Source organism: Poecilia latipinna, unplaced genomic scaffold, assembly GCF_001443285.1.
Source record: "Poecilia latipinna isolate Pla-1442-1.1 unplaced genomic scaffold, P_latipinna-1.0 Scaffold975, whole genome shotgun sequence".
Classification (NCBI taxonomy): domain Eukaryota; kingdom Metazoa; phylum Chordata; class Actinopteri; order Cyprinodontiformes; family Poeciliidae; genus Poecilia; species Poecilia latipinna.
In genome coordinates, this window is record NW_015113591.1 from 270,578 (window position 1) to 290,762 (window position 20,185).

At 42.4% G+C, this 20,185-nt stretch overlaps 1 protein-coding gene across 2 annotated transcripts; it reads left to right on the plus strand.

Moving 5' to 3' along the window:
- Positions 1–774: 774 nt before the first annotated feature.
- ccdc18 (coiled-coil domain containing 18) lies at positions 775–19,198 on the plus strand. 2 transcript variants are annotated; one of them, XM_015050119.1, is made up of 26 exons: positions 775–881; positions 1,225–1,275; positions 1,668–1,805; positions 1,921–2,027; positions 2,678–2,806; positions 3,559–3,655; positions 3,751–3,872; positions 3,972–4,230; positions 4,403–4,490; positions 5,211–5,428; positions 6,872–6,982; positions 7,733–7,864; positions 7,937–8,071; positions 8,158–8,235; positions 8,524–8,640; positions 8,731–8,898; positions 9,551–9,693; positions 10,026–10,168; positions 10,272–10,485; positions 10,723–10,822; positions 10,900–10,995; positions 12,185–12,325; positions 12,486–12,623; positions 14,457–14,900; positions 15,564–16,217; positions 18,924–19,198. In XM_015050119.1, the coding sequence occupies exons 3-25, from the start codon at positions 1,677–1,679 to the stop codon at positions 16,197–16,199; spliced, it is 3,945 nt and encodes a 1,314-aa protein (XP_014905605.1). In that variant the 5' UTR covers positions 775–881; positions 1,225–1,275; positions 1,668–1,676; the 3' UTR covers positions 16,200–16,217; positions 18,924–19,198. The 2 variants fall into 2 exon arrangements, with proteins under 2 accessions (XP_014905605.1, XP_014905606.1); XM_015050120.1 differs by lacking the exon at positions 1,225–1,275.
- Positions 19,199–20,185: the final 987 nt, after the last annotated feature.

Below are 20,185 nucleotides of genomic sequence, written 5' to 3' on the forward strand. Positions count from 1 at the left end.
TTTGACCTCGCTTTGAAAGGTTTCTGTATCATGTCCATGTTGAGAAATGTTTTCTGTCAAAAGCAACATTTTTACCTCAAGCTTTAATGTAATTTTGCTTTTTAATATTTTATTAAAAAGCAGAGGCTTCTGGAAAAACAAGTGATTAGTTTTTAGAAGTATGATTTTAAGAACATAAAATTTGGAGAGAGGGGTGGGACTCCCCTCCTTGGGTGTGAGCCATTTGCCATCTGGAGAGAAGAGCAATGGGTGCACCCAATGTGGCTGATAGACATATTTGGGCTGAGGCAGTAAAGGGGATTTTGAAAGTGATTGATGATCCCAGTGTCAGAAAAGCATACATAGCATGTATAATTGTATGTAAACAGATCGGAGTAGAAGTAATGGTGGAGCTGTGGTTTTGTGACACTGTGCTGTCTCTGGCTGGTGTACTGTTAAGGAATATCCATCCATCCATTTTCTTTACACCCTTGTCCCTTAGTGGAGTCGGGAGGGTTGCTGGTGCCCATCTCCAGCTAATGTTCCGGACGAGAGGCGGGGTCACCCTGGACAGGTCGCCAGTCTGTCGCAGACTGTTAAGGAATACTCCCTCAAAATAAACCTTTCACTCCTCCCCAATTTCTGCGTATAACTGTGTGACGGCGAAAGGAAAACGACTCGACCCCAACCCCAAGACGCGCCGTTGTTCGCGGACGCTGTTGTATATCAACCAATCACCTGACGGAATGGCTTAGCTATCCAATTATAAAGTACGTTGTTGGCATGTGGGCGGAGACTAAAATTACAAACCGTTCTGCCTCGATTTCCAGTAACCCGAGAGATTTATTGAAATATAGTTCAGAAACAAATGCTTTTACCTTCTTATCCTCCGGTCATGTAAGGTAATAGTTCAGACGAAGCAGAAATGATGTATGGTGTTTAATTAACTGCTTTTATAACAAAAAACAAGGCTAATGTTTACTAGCTAACCACCTGTTTGTGTGAAGAGCTCCTCTGTTTACATTCATGTTAGCGTCGTTTAGTGGCAGCACAGTGTTCGTTTAAAATTGCAAAGAGATGCATCTTTTTATTTCAACTTTAGACATGTAGACATACAAAAAGCTAGATAAAGTTAACTTTAGTAACACTGGTCGTTATTTAAGCTGAGGAAAGACAGTCAGGCGGTTCTGTTTTGATGTTTGACATCGAGGAGAAATTCAACAAAGATGTGTTCGGCCTGCACAGCCTGATCCAGGGAGCTGAGCTCTGCCACCAGAGTGTGGGACAGAAACTGAGGTGAGTAAAGATCAGAGGTCTAGAATTACGTCTCAGTGAATTACTGTGACTATGCAGAAATTGGAGGAAAATGTACAACAATTTTAAGATTTGTATCTAGTTATATATTGACGTTGAAGTTTTTCACATTTTGTAAAGTTATGACAAAATATTGTTTTATTGAGATTTTATATTAAAGACCAGGGGCCTACAAGCCATTTTTTTAACCCTTAGTTCACCTGAATAAAACTGTAGAACTGAAAATGTTAAGTTTTTTTCATCTTTTATGTTTGTATTATAATTTTTTTTAAAGAACCACAATTTTATATCTATTTTTAGATTTTAAAACAAATTAAAACTTGCAGACCTTTTTAAAACCAAACCATACCATGTTCCTGCCTCTCTGTGTCCAGCCTGTAGGGATGGCGTCTGCTGCTGCGAGAAAGAAAGGCGGCTGTGTTCGCCAGGAGAACGCCTGCCTGATCACAGATGAGCAGTTCCGCAGCAACCTGGACGCCCTGCAGTTTGAACCAGAAGCTTCCGATCTGCAGGTTGGACATGCATCCAGCCCATCTAACCCCCCTCACGCAGACACTCGCATAAAAGAAAAGAGAAGTGTGCTTCAGTTCCATGGTTGCAGTGATACATTAGTGTTTTCTTTGGCAGGTCCATCACAGCCTCTCCAAGGTCATGGTTAGCAGCAGCATGGCGGCCATGAGCGAACACATCCATCAGCTGGAAGCTGAGCTGGAGGCTCAGACTGAGGAACTGAAGTAAGCTCATTGTTCTAATGCAGGGGGTCAAACTCATCTTCATTTTGAGCCACAAGGGCCATGAAGGGACATTCACAAATCTTTGAATGCAAACTCCCTTTGCAGTTGTGTCAGAATGTGTCGATCAAACTACATGAATTGAATTGAATTTATTGTCAATTCTCACTATGCTTTTTCTGCATTTGATGAGTACCCTTTAAATATAATTTTAACATGTTTTCTACAATGATATAATTTGACACTATTCAAATCAGAACTGATTTGATTTGACTTGTCAAATAAAGTCTAGACTCTTGAGGGCCACAGAAATGGCTATGATGGGCCAATTTTGGCCCATGGGCCTCGAGTTTGGAAAAGGCTCCGTTTCACTTATAAAACACTAGTTTTCAGAAGACGTTTTCAGATTTTTAATAAAAGAAATCTCTGATACACTGGAAATCAGAAGTTTACATACACTGAATACAAAGACACATGCACATCTGATGTTAGATCAGACCAAACTTCTCTTGTTTTAGGTCAGCTAGAATTACCCGAATTATTTTTATTTTCTAAACGCCACAATAGTAAGAGAAATAATCTGTCACATTTATTCATTAATGTCTGACTTGCTTAGTTTAAACTCTGCAGTTTCCATTGTCCATGTTTTATAGGGCAGCGGAGCTGAGGGCGGAGTCCTGCCAGGAAGCTGCCGCTCACAGTGAGGCTGTGGTCGCCACGGTTACCGAGGAACTGAGGACGCTGAGAGAGGAGCTGGAGAGCAGAACAGTGACAGGAAAGAGGTGGTGGTTTTAGACCTGCTTCCACCTGGAAGTAAACGAGGGGTTAATTATGATCCTGATTGTATTTTGTTGAGCTCAGGCAGTGTTTTTCAAAGTGTGGGTCGCGGCCCCTCGGGGGCCGACAGGGTGCGCTGTGAGCGCCTCAGAAAGTTGGAGAGAAGATTAGAGAAAAACAATTTAGCCGCATAAATTTTTTAATCTTAAAATTTTCATCATCATTTTTGTTTTCTTTTATTCAGTCTTTTTTTTTTAAGTACAAAATACAAGTTAAAATAATTGATTTAAACGTTATTTCTAATGCTCATCGTCTGATTGGCTGCCAGTCAAGCTGCTTTGCGTCTTCTGCCAGATTAGCAAGCAAGAAATTTAAGTTTCTGACAAGAAAAAAAACAAAACAAAAAACACCAAGGAACCGTCCAGCAGCCTGCTTCAAAGAACCAGAAGAATTGTCGGAATAAAATACATTTTGATGTGATTAATATTAAATATTATACGTCATCTTATAATCAAAAGAGTGGATTGTGATGACAAAATTGTGTCATCTGGTAATTAAATTTTTCGCCACAGAATTTACGATCAAAGCTATCAGGTAGCATTTCTGCTAACTAAATGTAATAATTAATCAATAGAGGATAAAAGACATTGTAAAAGTTGATGTTGCTTTAAATATTTTGTCTCATTTTCTGTGAGTTAATCCTCTTTGGGGTTACATGTTTGGGAACCCCCTGATCTAAACTCGCCTCTCTTCTCAGAGCTGAGCAGCAGAGGAACCAAGCTCTGCAAAATGCAGAGAAACTCAAAGAAGCTTTCGATGATTACAAAGACACATTTTCCATGAAACTCCAAAAGGTAAATTTTTACTCAAAATTGTCTCATTTTATGACAACTAAAAACCTTTTCTTGCTTGTTGACACCAGAGATGTTTTGTCATTTTGGCATTGGAGGTGGTGGAGAGTGAGATTATGCTGAAGGAGAGTCTGATGGAGTCCAACAGAGAAAAGCAGGAGTTGGAGGTGAAGTTTTCTGTGCTGGAAAAGGAGCGAGCTGAGCAGAGCCAAACGGTTAGGTACTGAGCGCCTTCTGTTGAGTAGAAACATAAAGAAAGCTGTCAGCGCTGCTTTTCCCCATCATGCGCTTCACCGGCGGCGTTTTGTTTTCCACGCAGCCAGCTGCAGGAGGAGCTGAGGCAGGGCGGAGCGGCTGCGGCTCTCCTCCAGGCCCAGCTGGAGCAGGCGGTGCGCAGAGCCTCCCAGCTGGAGCAGCAGCTCTCAGAGCGGGGGGCCGAGTGCAAGGAGGCGGCCTCCGTGCGCAGGGAGGTGGAGGAGCTGCGGACGCTGACCCGTGACCAGGAGCAGAAGATGACCCAGACCCAGGCTGAGCTGTCCGCCCTGGAGGCCGTCCTGGCTCTGCTGCACCTGCAGGAGGTGGGCCAGCTTTCCACTCCCACCCACAGGCTGAGTTTTGTTTCTGGTGTCTGTGTCCAAACCCTGATCCTGGAGTCAGTCTAAAAATAACAAACCCGACTGTGTGTTTGATTGCTGATCCTGTTGAAGAAAGGGAGCCTCAGGCTTCTTTTTTGCTTTTTCATTTCTGAAGGCTCCTGCAGGACCAATCTGCTCCAGTCCATGCATGCTGCCCCCAGTGGACTATTCAGGAGCTGCACATCTGCTGAAGCTGAAGCCAGGTAGGCTCCAGATCCTTCATCAGCTGTAAGGCTGAGCTTCAGAGCTTCTTTTTCTGATGCCGTTGCATCGATTCCTCCATTTTACAGCAGTAGACAAACCGTTTCATGAATCTGTTCCCGTTTTAGCAGCAGTTGACCCGTCACTCGTCTTAATGAATAACTTTGAACAATATATTATGTTTTATGGAATCAAACTTCCACATTCTTCCTTAGACTGTGAAATAGAACGTTATGGTTGGTAAGTAGAAATTCCTAGAATCTTTGATTTCGGTAACCTAATTTTAAAAAATCCTTGCCTTTAGAATTTAAAAATTTGTGCCAATATAAATATCCAACATTAATATTGTTGTGTATTTTCACCACCTGCATTGCTCCTCTGTTTCAAACACACCTCAATCCTACAACGCATCAGCATCACATGAGCAAATAAATACGACATGACCAGATGAAAAATTAACATTGGTTATTAAAATCAGCCCAGTTTTTTGTATTGGACCGATACCAGCCTGTTAAAACTGGACTAATGCCGGTCAATACTGATGTACCGTTCCGTGCAGTGCGAAAGCGCCTTTAGAGTTATTTGTACATACAAATTACCTGCTAACAATAAATAATGAATAATAACCAAAAAGATAAAGTTACATCCCAGTATTCCAAAGGGACACCAGCATGGATAGTTGGTGTTTTTCTGGATAACGTACCATGTGCCACTGCTTCCAGGTGAGGGCTACCAGCAGCTGCTGCGGGTCCTGCAGGTGAAGGAGGCCGAGCGGCTCAAACAGCAGAGCCAGAAGGAGCGTCTGCACGAGCGTCTGAGCAGAGCCCAGGAGGAGATCTCCTCCCTGCAGAGCTCCATGGCCCAGAGAGCCTCCCACTACCAGAACCTCCACACGGAGCTGCTGGAGCGGGGCAGTCAGGCCACCGACGCTCAGAAAGAGGTCACTATGCTTTCTCACCGTTACTCCTCAGCCCTTTGGAGCGACACTAAAGATGGTCAGAGATATAAATCTGAGCAGCACATACACTGTAGATGGTGGCATTCCTTTTAAGGAACAAGGTGCCCGAAAGCCGACAGCGGTGATGTGTAATGCTAACGATCTCATTTACATCTTAATTTATCCAAAACTGTAGCTATGTATTTCTCAAAACGGGCAAATACTGACAGTGATTCTAATATTTTTATCCAAGGCAAAAAAACAAAAACAAAAACATTATAAATAGTACAACACTTCTAATATTTAAGCATTTTCTTGGATTCACAATCTAAACGAGTGAAACAGATTGTGAAAAGAATACAATTTAATCTAATTATATATATATATATATATATATATATTAGAAAGTACAAAGTTATACTTTGATACCACTGTGGTGTATTCTGTCAGTGTCTTGAAGATGCTGGTGTGGTGATGCTTCAGGCAGAATTCTGGACTTTGGCTGGACAGCAAAGTTTTGTAACAAACAGCCGCCTACGTCAGCACAAACGAATCGCAAAGGAAATCTTGGTCCAGTCATAGTGAAGTCCCTCCGATCGCTGGACAGCATCTCTTTTACAGACTTCTGGCCAACACACACTCCCCAAAGTAAACATCATCACATAGCCATGTCCTAGATATGGGCATGTTTAGGTCTTGGTGGTGCTCTGTCTGCTACTGCATCTGGAGTCTATAGACTAAACTTGTTTTTCAAACTTGATGTCTTTTGTCCCAAATGTTCCTCTTGAACATTACCAAAAAAAAAGTCCATCTGTATGATCAGACACTACACCATGATTACACCTCATATGACATATTGTATAACATGTTTTGTCATTGGCTTGCAAAACAGTTATCAAAACAACCAGTTGAAATGGTTTATAAATGAACATAAAAGCTGTTGAATAAAAACCCTAAAATCCTATTTTCACTTCTCATCTCATTTAAAAAAAAAAACACAACAACTTAAAAGTGGCTTTTGGAAAAATATTTTGGCCAAAAATATCAACATTGAGTATATGTATAGATATGTAGATTTTAAGATGGTTTCATGTATTTCTTATTCTGTAGTGTCAGTGTGTGTGTGTGTGTGTGTGTGTGTGTGTGTGTGTGTGTGTGTGTGTGTGTTTTAAATCCTTTTATTTACCATTATCCTGCCTGTCAATGGGACCAGAGATGTAATTTAGCCACTGAGCTATAATCTTATGCATTTACATATAATGTTAATAGTTATTGTCCCATGTCTAAAAATAAACTTGAACATGCTGGTGACCCTTTTCTAAAACATTAGACGCCAGGAAAATGTTGAGAGTTCTGGAAATAAAAAAAAGAAGAAGAATATATATTTTTTTCTCTTAATATGCACGTGTCAGATGTTTTTTCTTTCCCTGTTTTACTTTACATCAGTTAAAAAGAAAAAGCGCTCGGGTCGCTGCGCTGGAGAAACAGCTGCAGGAAAAAAGCTCTGCATACAGTCTGGCCGCTCTGAAGAACACCGAGCTGGAAAACGAGCTGAAGGTACAGTCACTCAAACCTTTTTACTTTAACTTCATCAGCCGTGCCCCTGAAGCTGCGTTTCCATTAGCCATAAAATTGTGCATGCTGAAAGTACGAAAATACATTTGCTTAATGGAAACACGGCTATTTAGAAAAAAAAATAAAAATCACGTTTTCAATAAAAAGTTTTTTGCGCCAGAATGAGGTGTTGTTCTTTTTCAGCCGTATCAAAATAGGCGGAATTCGCAAAACTGCTACAAAAACACTTTTTTCCACATCATATGTGTCACATGTTACTACTGGCGAAAACGTCGAAGAAGACGACAGGAAGTAATAGGAGGATGATGGCTTGCTTTTTTTCCCAGACAATGTGCAGCTGGCTCCACCAGTTCTCTCAACAGCATCACACAGTTCATAAAAAGTTTTGTGTCATTCCAATGTGTTGAATCTAAGTCTTCTGTAAAGTCATAGACTACAGTCTCCCCAAAATGCCCAAGTAGGCGGGGCTTATGGTTCCAAAGGCTGAATAAGACATCTCCTCTCACTGGCTGAATTCTGAATATATCTCATGTAAGTGTTTACATCAGTCACTGCTTCGCGAGTTTTAATGACTTATTACGCGAACAAGCTTCTTCACAAATTAATATCATTTCTTAATGGAAATACCGCAGTTGCCAATGGTTTTTCGTCATTAGCAGGATAGATACAAAGATTTGTATTGTATTTGTAATGGAGAGGCAGCTAGAGACTCGGGTTCTGATCTGATTACAGGAGAAGAGCAGCAGCGTTCAGCACTACCAGGGTCTGATGAGCAGAAAGCAGAAGGAGCACCAGAAGGCTCTGGATCAGTGCAAACAGACTCACTCTAAGCAGCTGGCTGAGCAACAGCATAGGATAGAAATGGTAACATGAACTCATCAGCTCCTTTGGCAGCAGCATCAGCTAAGCTAACAGCGGCTCTGTGACTTCATGTAGCTGCAGCTGTCTGTGGAGGAGAGCCTGACCCAGATGTTGGAACTGGAACAGCAGCTGGGTTCTGTTCAGATGGAGCGGGACAAGGCTCAGAAAGCTGCGCTGCTGCTGCAGACCTCTGTGGATCGGCTCACAGAGGCAAGGCAGCATGTCGGTTCCATCCCCATACAGGACTGGACAGAGGAGTTTATACGTTGGTGTAACGTTCTGTTTCCTCAATCCAGGAGAAGCAGGTCAAAGTTCGACGCAACCAGGAGATGCTGCAGAGTTTCAAAGATCAGGCTTCTCACTCTGCCACCATGGTTTGTACAGAACACAAAATGGAAAAGTCACAAGAAGTATGTATAGGATTTCTTTTTTTTATGTCTGGGTCAATATGAAAGAAAATCTAAATTTCTAAATCGTATTCCCTGTTAGGATGTCTAAGAGTTTCCATTTGTTCATTTCTTCATCCATCCATCTGACAGGTGCATCTACAGGATTCTAGTTCATGTGTTCAGAAGTGAATGTTTTCTAATTTACAGGAGCCACGAGTAAAACGATGTTGTATCCACCATAGATAACCTGCTGTGTGTTTCTCCACTGCTCAGATATCTGAGCTGCAATCCTGCCTGTCGGTGTGCAAAGAGGAGCTGAACTCGTACCTGCAGCAAATGGAGGAGCTGAAGAGGAACCATGAGACGGAGCTGCAGAGGAAGAATGAAAAGGTCCACACTGAAAACGTCTGTCAGCTGGTTTATCAGGGCACAAGGCAGTTAAACACACACCCCTGTCTTCTCTCCTTGTTGCTTTTTCAGATGTCTTGTCTGCAGGAGAAGCTGCACAGCACCAGCCTGGTCTGTCAGAGCTCCAGTGAGCAGAACCTGCAGCTGCAGGAGTCTCTGCAGCAGCAGCAGACCATGCTGACCGAGAGCACGGCTCGGGTCTCTGAGCTGGAGGAGAGCCAGAGCCATCTGCAAAGACAGGCGAGGCTGACACACACACACACACACACACACACACACACACACACACACACACACATCACAGAGCTGTGTTAGAAGCTCAGGAGTACCTAGAAGAATTTGAGGAATTTTGGATTTTCGACTGCAAATGACCCAGCTCCACCTTGGAGGTGCAGCTCCTCCTCCTACCTGCAGTTTCCAAGCTTCCGCCTCACAGAGCAGCCCCTGGAAGGCTCCATCCAGCTCCTTCAGACTAGCCAGCAGCAATTAGCAAACACCTATGGAATTGTTCATCAGCTGAGCTGGTCAGTACAACGTTGTTAAAGAGTTAATGGAGGAGCCATGTTTGGGTGACTTCCTGAAGGCAGAATTTCAGAAAGATCAGGAGTTTTTAAAGAGACAGAGGCCCAATTTTAAAGTGTTAAATTATAAAGTCAAATTCAAATAATATTTTAAATGTATACAACATTTTTATAACAACTGAAGGTGACATAGTTACTTGATTGTGCTGTAAAATGGCTCAGTGTTGCTAGAAAATACGCAACACTGGCCCTTTAATCTGTCAAAACTCACCACTTTTTCCACTTTTGAATCTCATTATGTAGGTAATAGAAAAACACTTTCCTGGCCGTGTTTTTCCAGTCAACAGCTGACTTTGTGCTGTCTGTTCCAGGTGTCTGGTTTGGAGCAGCAGCTGGAGCGAACGTGGGCTTCTCTACAAGATGAGGTCCGGAGCAGAGGCCTGGAGGCCCAGGCTGCGGAGAGAAACCTACAGGAGACGACCGAACAGAACACACAACTCTCCAAATCCATCAGGTCCCAGACAGAGGAGCTAGGATCACACAAAGCTCCTCATACTACCTGTTTTCTGTATCATCCCTCTAATAAAATACTCATTCTAACACTCTAGAATACATTAAAATGACATTATGATGTGTAACTTTTGTAATATAGCAAAAACCACATCATGATAAGCATAAGTCCCACTCAGACGTTGGTCTGTTTAGTTCATTCCAGCTTCTGTTTGTGAACGGTTTTGCTTCTCTTGTAGGACAAAATACACAAGCCTTTCTCTGTTGGTTTTAGAGCTATGCTTTCAGTTAAAGCTTGAAACTTTACCTCATGTTCTGCTTTATATGTCTGGGCAGTCATCTCAGATTGAAGATGGAAAAGCTGGAGGTGGAGCTGGAGCACCTGAGGAGCCAAGTGGCTGCAAAGGCAGAGCAGATCATCGGCTTGGAGCAGAACCTGCAGCACACCCAGAGCCAAGTCATCAGCAAGACCTCCAAAGGTTAGACATTCAGGATCAGTTTGGAAAAAAAACGGGACGATGTTTTCAGCATGTCCTCTGTCAGCCTTATCTTTGTCCTTTATCAACTCTCATCTTCCTCCAGTTGAGGAACTTGAGGAGAAGCTCCATCGCTGTGAGGAGGAGCGGCTCTGCAGCATGCAGAGAGTAAAGGTCCTGGAGGGCGAGCTGCGCTCTGTGCAGGCGGAGCTGGACGACACCGTGGAGCGGGTACAGGAGCTGCAGGACGACCTACAGAGGACCCAGACCGTCTCTGACCAACGGCAAGCCCAGGTGGACAAACTGGGCGTGAGGCTGAGGTGAGGGGAAGTCCACGTGTGGAAAAATCCCTCTGTGCACGACACGAACAGAAGATCGCATCAGCAAGTCTGCTGCTCTGAACATCTATGGAAAACAATGCAAATTGTCCATCAATGCTTATAAATGCTTAAAAACTGTGTGTGTGTGTGTGTGTGTGTGTGTGTGTGTGTGTGTGTGTGTGTGTGTGTGTGTGTGTGTGTGTGTGTGTGTGTGTGTGTGTGTGTGTGAATTTTCAGTGAGACCCAGAGGGAGTTGGAGGAGAGAACTCATGAGGTCTTGGACATGGACAACGCCCTGAAAGAAAGACAGGAGGAGCTCCAGCAGAGAGCCAAGCTGGTGCAGCACATCTTCAATCACCGCCATTAAACGTTTGTCTCATCTACCAGCTGTCCTCACTGCCGTGTCCCCCTCAGCTCAGCCAGTTGGACGAAGCCATCAGGGAGCACAAGCTGGAGATGGACAGGAAGGTGGAGGTCCTGCAGCAGGAGCTAACGCAAAGAAATGCCAAGGTCAGAGAACCTGTCCTGTCCTCTGCTTTTTATTCGTTTTAGCCTCAAGTTTCCATCCAGAGACTTTAGGGAAGAAAAAAACAAAAAAACATATAAAGGTAATTTGAAAAGTACATTTTTGCTGGTTTTATAATAAATGTTGTTCCTTTTTATACAAAAAGAATATGAATTAATTTAAATTACATTTATAATGACAACTTCATTCCAGTACAGTTAAACTAACTTCTCTCAGGCTCGTCTAAACCCGACTCATTTCCCGTTCTAGCGGATGATCGATCCGAAACACAGAAATGATGCAAACTCCCAAACACATGAGCACAAAACTAATGCAAAATGCTGCAAACACAGGAAGCAAAAGAAAAAGGGAAACTGGCATAAATACAGCAGAGGCAGCAAGTATGAAACTCTGCAAACTCGTTCCATAGAGCAGTTTTTCTCCAGACCACTAGGGGGAGTCGACCACCAAATCATACAGGAGCAGACCCTCAGTAAAGACCGATGTCAAGATTTAACAGGATGTCCAGGAGAATTAGGAGGAAGAAAGAAAAGGTGCATTATGCTTGATGTCATTTTTCAACAGTAGCATATTTATGTAGGTTGTGTCACCCAGTCCAGACTCCCCCAGTGGTCTGGAGCTCTTCCATTTTGTGGAGCGAGTTTGCCGCATTTCATTCTTGCTGTTCTTGTTTCTATTTACAGCATTTTCACTTTCTGTCTATTTCATGTGGTTGCAGCATTCGTTGTTTGCATTGTTTTTCTGTGGAATTAGTTTTTTTTCTTGTGATTATGTGTTGTTGTTTTTTGCATCATTCATGTGTTTGCTGCCCATTTCCACCTGTCTGTCACTTTAGAAACACCAAACAGTCAGCTGTAACTGAGACTTTCACTCAGGGCTTTTGAACATAAAAACACTTTTAAGATCTTTATTAGTTAAAATGACACACATCATTTTCATTCCACTTCTGATAAGTCTGGGATTGTAATTTGACAAAATGTCAGTGGATGTAAAAACTTTGCATAGCACAGTATACAGTTCAAACATCCCAGTCAGAACTTCCCAAACATGCAGCTTTTGTTTTGATAGAAGTGAGGAGACAAGTTCCCGTGGAAACACGATGGGCATCACTAATTTATATAGTTACTGAGATTTGCTGGATCTTCCTGTCTGCTCCTGTTTCTGTGCTGTTAGGAGACAGAGGAGCTCAGCCAGCAGCTGTCTGAGTGTAAGCAACGGCTTCAGAAGGCCCTGGACGAACTGGAAGCGAGTCGGCGTGACCGTGACGCTCTGAGCAGAGAGCTGGACGCCACCAAGCTGCAGATCAGGGAGACGGTGAAGCCACATGTTGCTCTGACTTCTGGGACTGTTAGCTGTTGGTTTCCCTGGGATTTACTGGAATAGTTTGAGAATGAGTCATTTTTCCATTCCCTTCAGCTGCCTTCGTGTTGCGTTTATGATTGTGGTGTGTGTGTGTATGTGTGTGTTTTTGCAGGAGACCCAGCTGCGCAGCGTAGTGGAGGAGCTACTTCGAAAGGAGTCTGGGTGGCTGCAGGAGGAGGAGCGGCTGCAGAGCACGCTCTCTGCTCTGGAGCAGGAGCTGGAACTGGAGAAGGAGCAGCACAGTAAAGAGGTACACCTCCTCTACCTCCACCACCTCCTCCCTCCTGACACCAGAGAAGGGAATATACTTTACTGTCCCCTAGGGGACACTTATCACAGACTCGAGGGTGTACACTGCATAGTAGCAGCTGCCCAAACAAACAGTAAATACACATACAAACAGCTTGACTACATAAACAACAGTTTAAATTTAACAAAACAAAACACCAAAGTTACTGCACACGCTGCACCTCAACACGCTCTGTTTAAAAAGAGTGTTTTCTGCTTTGTTCTTTAGAATTAAAATATCTATGTTGAAATAACAATTGTTTTTGTTAAATTACTTTAGAAGATCCTGCTAATTTAAATGTTGGACATTTCTATTTATTTCTGAAGACATTCAGTCAGTTACACAAAACATGACAAGAACAGGACTGTTCTTGTCATGTTACAGCTTAAAGGGGCAGTATTTTATAAAATCAACTTTTTTTAGCTTTACATCATGTAATAACGTTATTCCCTCGTCAGAAACATACCTGTAGTGTTACTTTGATTCTTTCATGTTTGCTTGAGAAATCCTTTAATCTCCCGTGGCAACCATTCAGCTGTGCAAAACGCCTGGGTGGACCTAGCGTCGCAACCCTCCCTCAAAACTCTGCAACTCAGCTCCTTCAGACTAGCCAGGAGGAATTGGCAGACACCTGCTGTTGAGCTTATTATAGGAGCTACTTATCAGAGCAATGCTGGTTAAAAAAATATTGTTAAAGGGTTAATAGAGGAGCCAGGAAGAGCAGGGGTTTTTAAAGAGACAGAGGCCCAATTTCAAGGCATTTAATCACGCCGTCAAATTTCTTTTAAGTCATTTGATGTATATAGCATTTTTATAACAACTGAAGTTAACATAGTTACTTCATTGTGCTATAAAATGGCAGGATGTGGCTGGAGAATACATAATGCTGCCCCTTTAAGAAGTTATCCAGGTGAAAAACTAGACACCTGTCAGGACTGAGCTGTTTTATCTCCTCCCTGTAGATGTGGGGCGGTTTGGTCCCCCACCGCCTGGGGGCCAAACACCATCAACTGTGTTTTTTTTTTGTTTTTTTTTATGGTAGCAATGAGATAACATGGGTCACATTCTCCTCTGACTGAAGTCAGGATTTCATGCTTGAGATTTGGAAATTGTCTCGTCACCTGGAAGACATGACGGCGGTTTTTCATGAGAATTTCAGTCTCTGCCTCATCAGTCCGTGTGTTTCCTGTTGGTCTGTGTTAGAACAGCTGCTGTGGGTTTGCAGTGACTCCGGTGTCACCGTTGTTCCTCACACGCTGCTGTTCTGTCTCATCTCTATTCCTGTTCTTGGTGTTTTTACCCAAGGGAAACCTTCTGACATTATGTTTTTCTGCTGGGGTTTTATGTAATTCACTAATGCACAGTATTGCCTAACAGGAAAATGATTCACATTTTTTTTTCTTTTTTTTTGTCTTCATTTACATTCACCTTATTACCTGGTTATGTAACATTTCAAATTTAATAGAGAAATAATTCTAGATAAAGAGAAACTGGAGTGCAAAACACCATTAGGACATTTCTTAAAGTAGATATTGACATAATTTACATGATTTAATAAAAAATAAAATAATACTCCAGTCCTATGGAGGTGTGCCTCTACCAGCTTTGCTTAGTCTTCGTCAGATCGGCTTTAGAGCATAATGACTGTGATTCTCATTCAAATTCTGATCTGGGCTTTGATTAGGCCTTTTTATCACATGAATATGCATTAATCTGTAAAGGGATGTTGGATGCTGTGTGAATGCTTTTGTGAGACCCTGTGTCCTGACCGTGCTGCTCTCCGTCGTCCTGCAGCTGGAGTCTCTGCAGCAAACGCGGGGCCAGCTCCTCAAAGTGTCGGAACAGATCTCCTCCACCATGCGCTCGTCCCAGGAGCAGCTCACCGCCACGCTCCAGCAGAGCCAGGCCCAGCTGGAGGAGGCCAGGGCGCAGTGCAGCCGGGTCAAAGCCCAGCTGGACCAGGCCGAGATCGAGCTGGACTACAGCCACAGCCAGGCCAGCCACCTGCAGGCGCAGCTGGACCAGAGCCAGGCGCAGCTGCTGCAGAGCAGAACCGAGCTGGAGGACAGCAGGGTTCTGTGTGAGCAGACCAGAGTCCAGAGCAGCCACCTCCATGCGCAGCTGGAGCTGCTCTCCGCGCAGCTTCAGCAAAGCCGAGCGCAGGTTTCCCAGCTCCAAACTCGGCTCCAAGCCTCGGAGAAGTCTGCAGAGATGTCCGTCGATTCGCTGCTCATCAAGGTACGTTTTATCCCAGAACCGCATGGTTCACCGGCTGCCTGCGCTTCCTTAACAAGTCTTAAAATCATTTAAAAATAAAAATAAAAAAACAGTGACTTAAATACATTAATCACATACATCTTACCATGAGCTACGTCAGTGCTATGCTGATAAAAAATGTTAAAGTTTTATTAGAGGAGTCATGTTGTGTTGACTTTCTGAAGGTGGAGTTTCAGAGAGTTGAGGAGTTTTAAAAAAATCAGAGGCCCAATTTTAAGGTGTTACTATATAAATTCAAATTTAAGTCATTTTTGTCATTTTTGATATATCTGGTATTTTTAATAACAGCTGAAGGCAAAATAGTTTTTTGACTGCATCATAAAATGGCACTCTGTGCCTGGAAAACAAATAATACTGACCCTTTAAGTTTAAGCTTATTATGCAGAATGAGAAGCTCAAAGCCACAAACTCCAGAAATTTCAGTCTTTGCTACATTTGATTGTAAAAGAGTTGTATCCTCACCTCAATATTACAATTACCTCTTATATTTCTAGGGTTTTTTTGTCTTAAGTTTCATTCAAGGTGGCATAAGAAGTCTTATATATGACTTTCTGAAACCTGCAGGAAGCCTTTGACTGTTCCTCTTGTTTCAACGTGTTTCTTGCTGGTTTTCCTCCTATGCAGGAGTCAGAGGTGACCCGCCTCCAGGCTCGGATCTCCAGTCTGGGACGAGCAGCAGAGAGAAAGAGCCTCTGCAGCCACTCTGCCTCCGTCACTGAGCCTCCGGAGCCCTCCTTCTCCTCTCAGCCGTCTCTTCCTTCCTTCAGACTCCTACCGGCCTCCATCCACTTGTCTCCACGCTCTCACCCGGCGCCCCTGTGCTCCCCGACACACGACTGGCCTCAGAGCGCCAGCTTACACTCCTCTACGGACTTCCCTCACAACCTTAGGGGGGCGCTGATCAGGGAGCTGTGGGACTCTTCCTCTGCGTCTGGTTCGACGTTCCCAGGGTCGGCTGACCAAAGCTGGCGGGGCCTCAGCACCACCGAGGCCTCGGCGACGTCCAATGCCTCGTTCGACCCGCTCACGTACTTGGGGGACAAACCCAACGATGCAGACGTCCACGCAGAGGCACCGGTGGGACGGCAGGGGGATTACCAGCCGCTCACTGAGTCCAGGAGGGAGTCGGAGGGGACTCTGATGGGAGAGGACGAGGGAGAGGTGGACATGAGTTCACTGACCGGGATGCTGAGGTTTGTGAATCAGACTCTCGCCATGCAGCAGGATCCGTCTCCATGGAGCCCCATAAAGCAGACCTGACTCTCTGCGACTCTGCAGGTAAAAAACACCTTCAATTAGCTGATTGATCAATGAAAGCTTGAAAACTTGGTTTTGTTGTCTGAAATGGGAAGTATCAGAGTAACAGTTACTGACATCTAGTGGTCGAGTTGGAGATTCACCTGTTTTCTGCCTTCTATCGACGTTCGCAAGCCATTTTGTTAAAATGCAATCACAAGCTTCAATGTATTTTATGAGATTAGTCAAAAATAGGAGCGCATAATAAATTTTACCATGATACCCTGAACACAACATTTTTTTCCTGAAACATAGTGGTGGCAGCATCATGCTGTGGGATGATTTTTTTCCCCCTGCTGGTTAGAGTTGATGAGAGATGAAGATGGAGCCTAAAGACCAATGTAAAGATCTAGACCTGAGAACTCATGTGTTAGCACGGTCCAGTCAAAGTCCAGACCTGAATCCCACTGCAAAGATTAACTGACCAGCTGCAAACTGAGTTACAGATGCTCTCCATTTTGTCTGACAGAGATTTTTCTTTTTTTTTTTTTTGTGCAAAACTGAAATGAAACGGGCTTTCATGAAATACTCCCTCATTAGTTGAAAGTGCATGCCACACTTTTTAGATTTGTATTTGTTTGAAAAGAAAAAACTAAGGGTGATCTGCTGTAATTGAACTTTAGTTCATCTGCCTAGAAAGCCCAGTTTGTTTTACGGAGCTGAGAATAGATGATCAAACTGTGATGAGGACCAAACGGTGAACTCTGGTTCGCCCACAGACCCAGGTCTCTGGTTCAAATGTACTCTGGTCAAGGTCGAATGCATATGTGACCAGCGGAGACCGCTCCAAACGCAGGAAGCGGACTACAGTGTAGGGCATTCTGGGTAAATACAACCAAAACAAACATGTGAGTGTGGATCCACTGGGAGAAATCCAACCGGTGAAATCTGATGTCACTCCATGTTTGTTTACATTTTGTGAAGAAGGAAGTTGTTCTCTGTGTCTCCTTCAAAGGTTTTCATATCGTTTCCTTCAGCGGTTTTTGGTGCAGCGCCACCACAGGTGTGGAGGTGAACAGGTTTTTCAGTGTGAAAGAGAATTATAGCAGCAGAAACAAATGTTGCAACTTTGATCACCAATCAAACCGAGTCTACAGGACTATCAGGTGTGAAAGTCTCATTGTCCTTCTGTTCCACAATAATGTGCCACTTTGGTTCGATCTATAACATGAAAACTCTATAAAACACTTTAAAGGTTTGTGCTTATGAAGTCACAACAGTCCAATATAAACCTGGATGTGTGTATCTCTGGTATCATCTTTTTTTTTCCAAGTGGAAGAAGCCACACCAGTGTTTGACTAACCAAGGATCACATTGTACCTTCAGGTTTTCACTTCTAGTTTCACACACTGTCTCTTGTTTTTGTGTCATGCAATGAACTTTGAATTCTGGATTTCTTAATCACTTGGATCTTTATGTGACGCAGCCTTCAGATAGTACCTCTAATAGTATCTGAAATGTGTTTTAATGCTGTTATCTGGCTGTCATCAGCCTATTAGCCACTAAGTCCTCGGTTTTGTTGACGAGCTTTGAGACTGTCAGTCACACTGATCGCTTTCACGGCCACCTCTGTGGGGGAGGAGAGGAACAAAACTTTCAACACCAGGAACATTGAGCAATAAAAACTTCTTTAGGTTGTTTAGTTGGTTTATTGTTTAGAGGGTCATGTTTGGCAAAGTAAGATAGGTATTTATATAGAAAACGACGCAAAACTATGCCTACTTCCTGAGCTTTTTTTTACATTCATGCTGCAACCACAAACTTCAGTGTATCTTACTGTGAGTTTATGTGGCGGAACAGCACAACCTGTGAAGAGGAAGGAAAACGATATGCGACTTTCAAAAGGTTTTACAAAACTTGTTTTTAAAAAAGTGTGTTGTGCATTTCTATTGAGCCCCTCCAGGCTAGCAGTTAATAAAGTCACATTTTACTCCAGTTATAGTTTTGATTCCCTGCAGCATGATGCTGCCACCACCGGGTTTCCCTGATGGGGGTGGTGTGTTCAGGAGGATGTTTTACGATGCGTAGCATTCAGCATGTAAAGCATAAAGTGGAATTTAGCTAATTCTTTTATCATCTGAACAGAGTACCTTCATGTTGGATTCATGCAGCCTCTATGACTTCCTCTCTTCTTGCTGTGCTGCTTCAGTTGTTTACTGACTTTTATCAAATCACATTACAACATATGCAGAGAGACAGAGCCTCTGTAAATGTAAACCGTGATGACCCAAGAAAAATTTGTCACTGCAAACGTTGAAGTCTGGCTGACTTTATGAAATAGTTTCAAGTTTTACTCAGAATTAAGATTGTCATGGTAACACATTTCCTGGTCGATACATTGCCCCAGTAACTATTGAGATAAACTCTAATATTGTTTTGAGACCATTTTCAAATAATATATTGATAATAGCATAATAATGCAAGTTTGCCCTGTCAAAGATAAACTGAGATCTTTTAAGTATTCCCCCCAAAAACAAACTAAACAAATAAAAAGGAAATTAAAACCACACATGATCAAAACCATAAATTAAATGGGTTGTGATGTGTCTTTAAACAAAATTGCACTTCAAAAAATATTTCTCATCTGATTGGAAATTATCACGTTCATTTTAATTTATCATATGATGAATTGACTGATGTTTTTTGTAACCCAGGATGCCTGACAGGCACTTTCCTTCTGTCTTTCAGGGATCTGACTGCATGGGGAGCACAGCAGCCAACCTAAAATGTTGGTTGGTGTGTATTTATAAACCTTTTCCATGTTTTGTCCCTTTATGTGTTAGTGATCAAGATAAATTATTAGAGCATGTTTATGTGACCTCTTTAATTGCACTTAGTAAAACATGGATTCTTTAGTTCAGCAGAATGTAGCATTTGCATTTTATTTAACATTGTTAACTACTGTTTGTAAATGTGAATAGTTTTCTTATTAAAATCTGCCAATTAAAGAGTTTTTACATAAACTGAGGTGACTCTTGGCGATGATGCGTTCCAATGAAAATCTCTGGAAGTTCCCACGCTGTGCTGGAGCATCAACAAACTGCTCTCTGACCATGGAAGGAATGTTTGGCACACAGCTCCATGTGGGCAAGTGAAATTATGATCACATGTGAACACAGAGCAAAAACATCAGAAAGGTTTGATCCCGTTTGGATTGAAAACATCTTTAGACTGCACCTTTAGTAGGATCCTGGTAATGTTGTTAATAATAAAATTATGGTAACATTTTTTTGAAGGGGTGTGCATAAGACTGACATGACACTGTCATAAACATGACATAATATCTGTCATGAACATAAACAAGTCTTTATGAATGTTTGACAGTTGTCATGAATTGTCATTCGGTAAATAATGACACTTTTAATGCAAAGTTGCTCTAAAAGTCCATTGAAAGTGCCAACTTAGCATGATTTTGTAAATTATGATAATTTACTGAAAAAAGAGATAGTATCTCGTTATTTTTGAAGGCATCTCGTTATTTCGAGATGGCATCTCGAAATAACAAGATACTATAACGAGATACTATCTTGAAATAACGAGACACCATCCCGAAATAACGAGACACCATCTTGAAATAACGAGATGCTTGTTATATTATCTCATTATTTTGAGATACTATCTCGAAATAACGAGATATCATCTTGAAATAACTAGATACTATAACAAGATGCCATAACAAGATAGCATGTCGAAATAAGATATCATATTGAAATAAGATTCCATTTCGAAATAACGAGATACCATAACAAGATAGCATGTCGAAATAAGATATCATATTGAAATAAGATTCCATTTCAAAATAACGAGATACTATAACAAGATACCATAACAAGATAGCATGTCGAAATAACAAGATATCATATTGAAATAAGATTCCATTTTGAAATAACGAGATGCTATAACAAGATACTATCACGAAGTAACTAATATACAATCTCGATACAATCTCG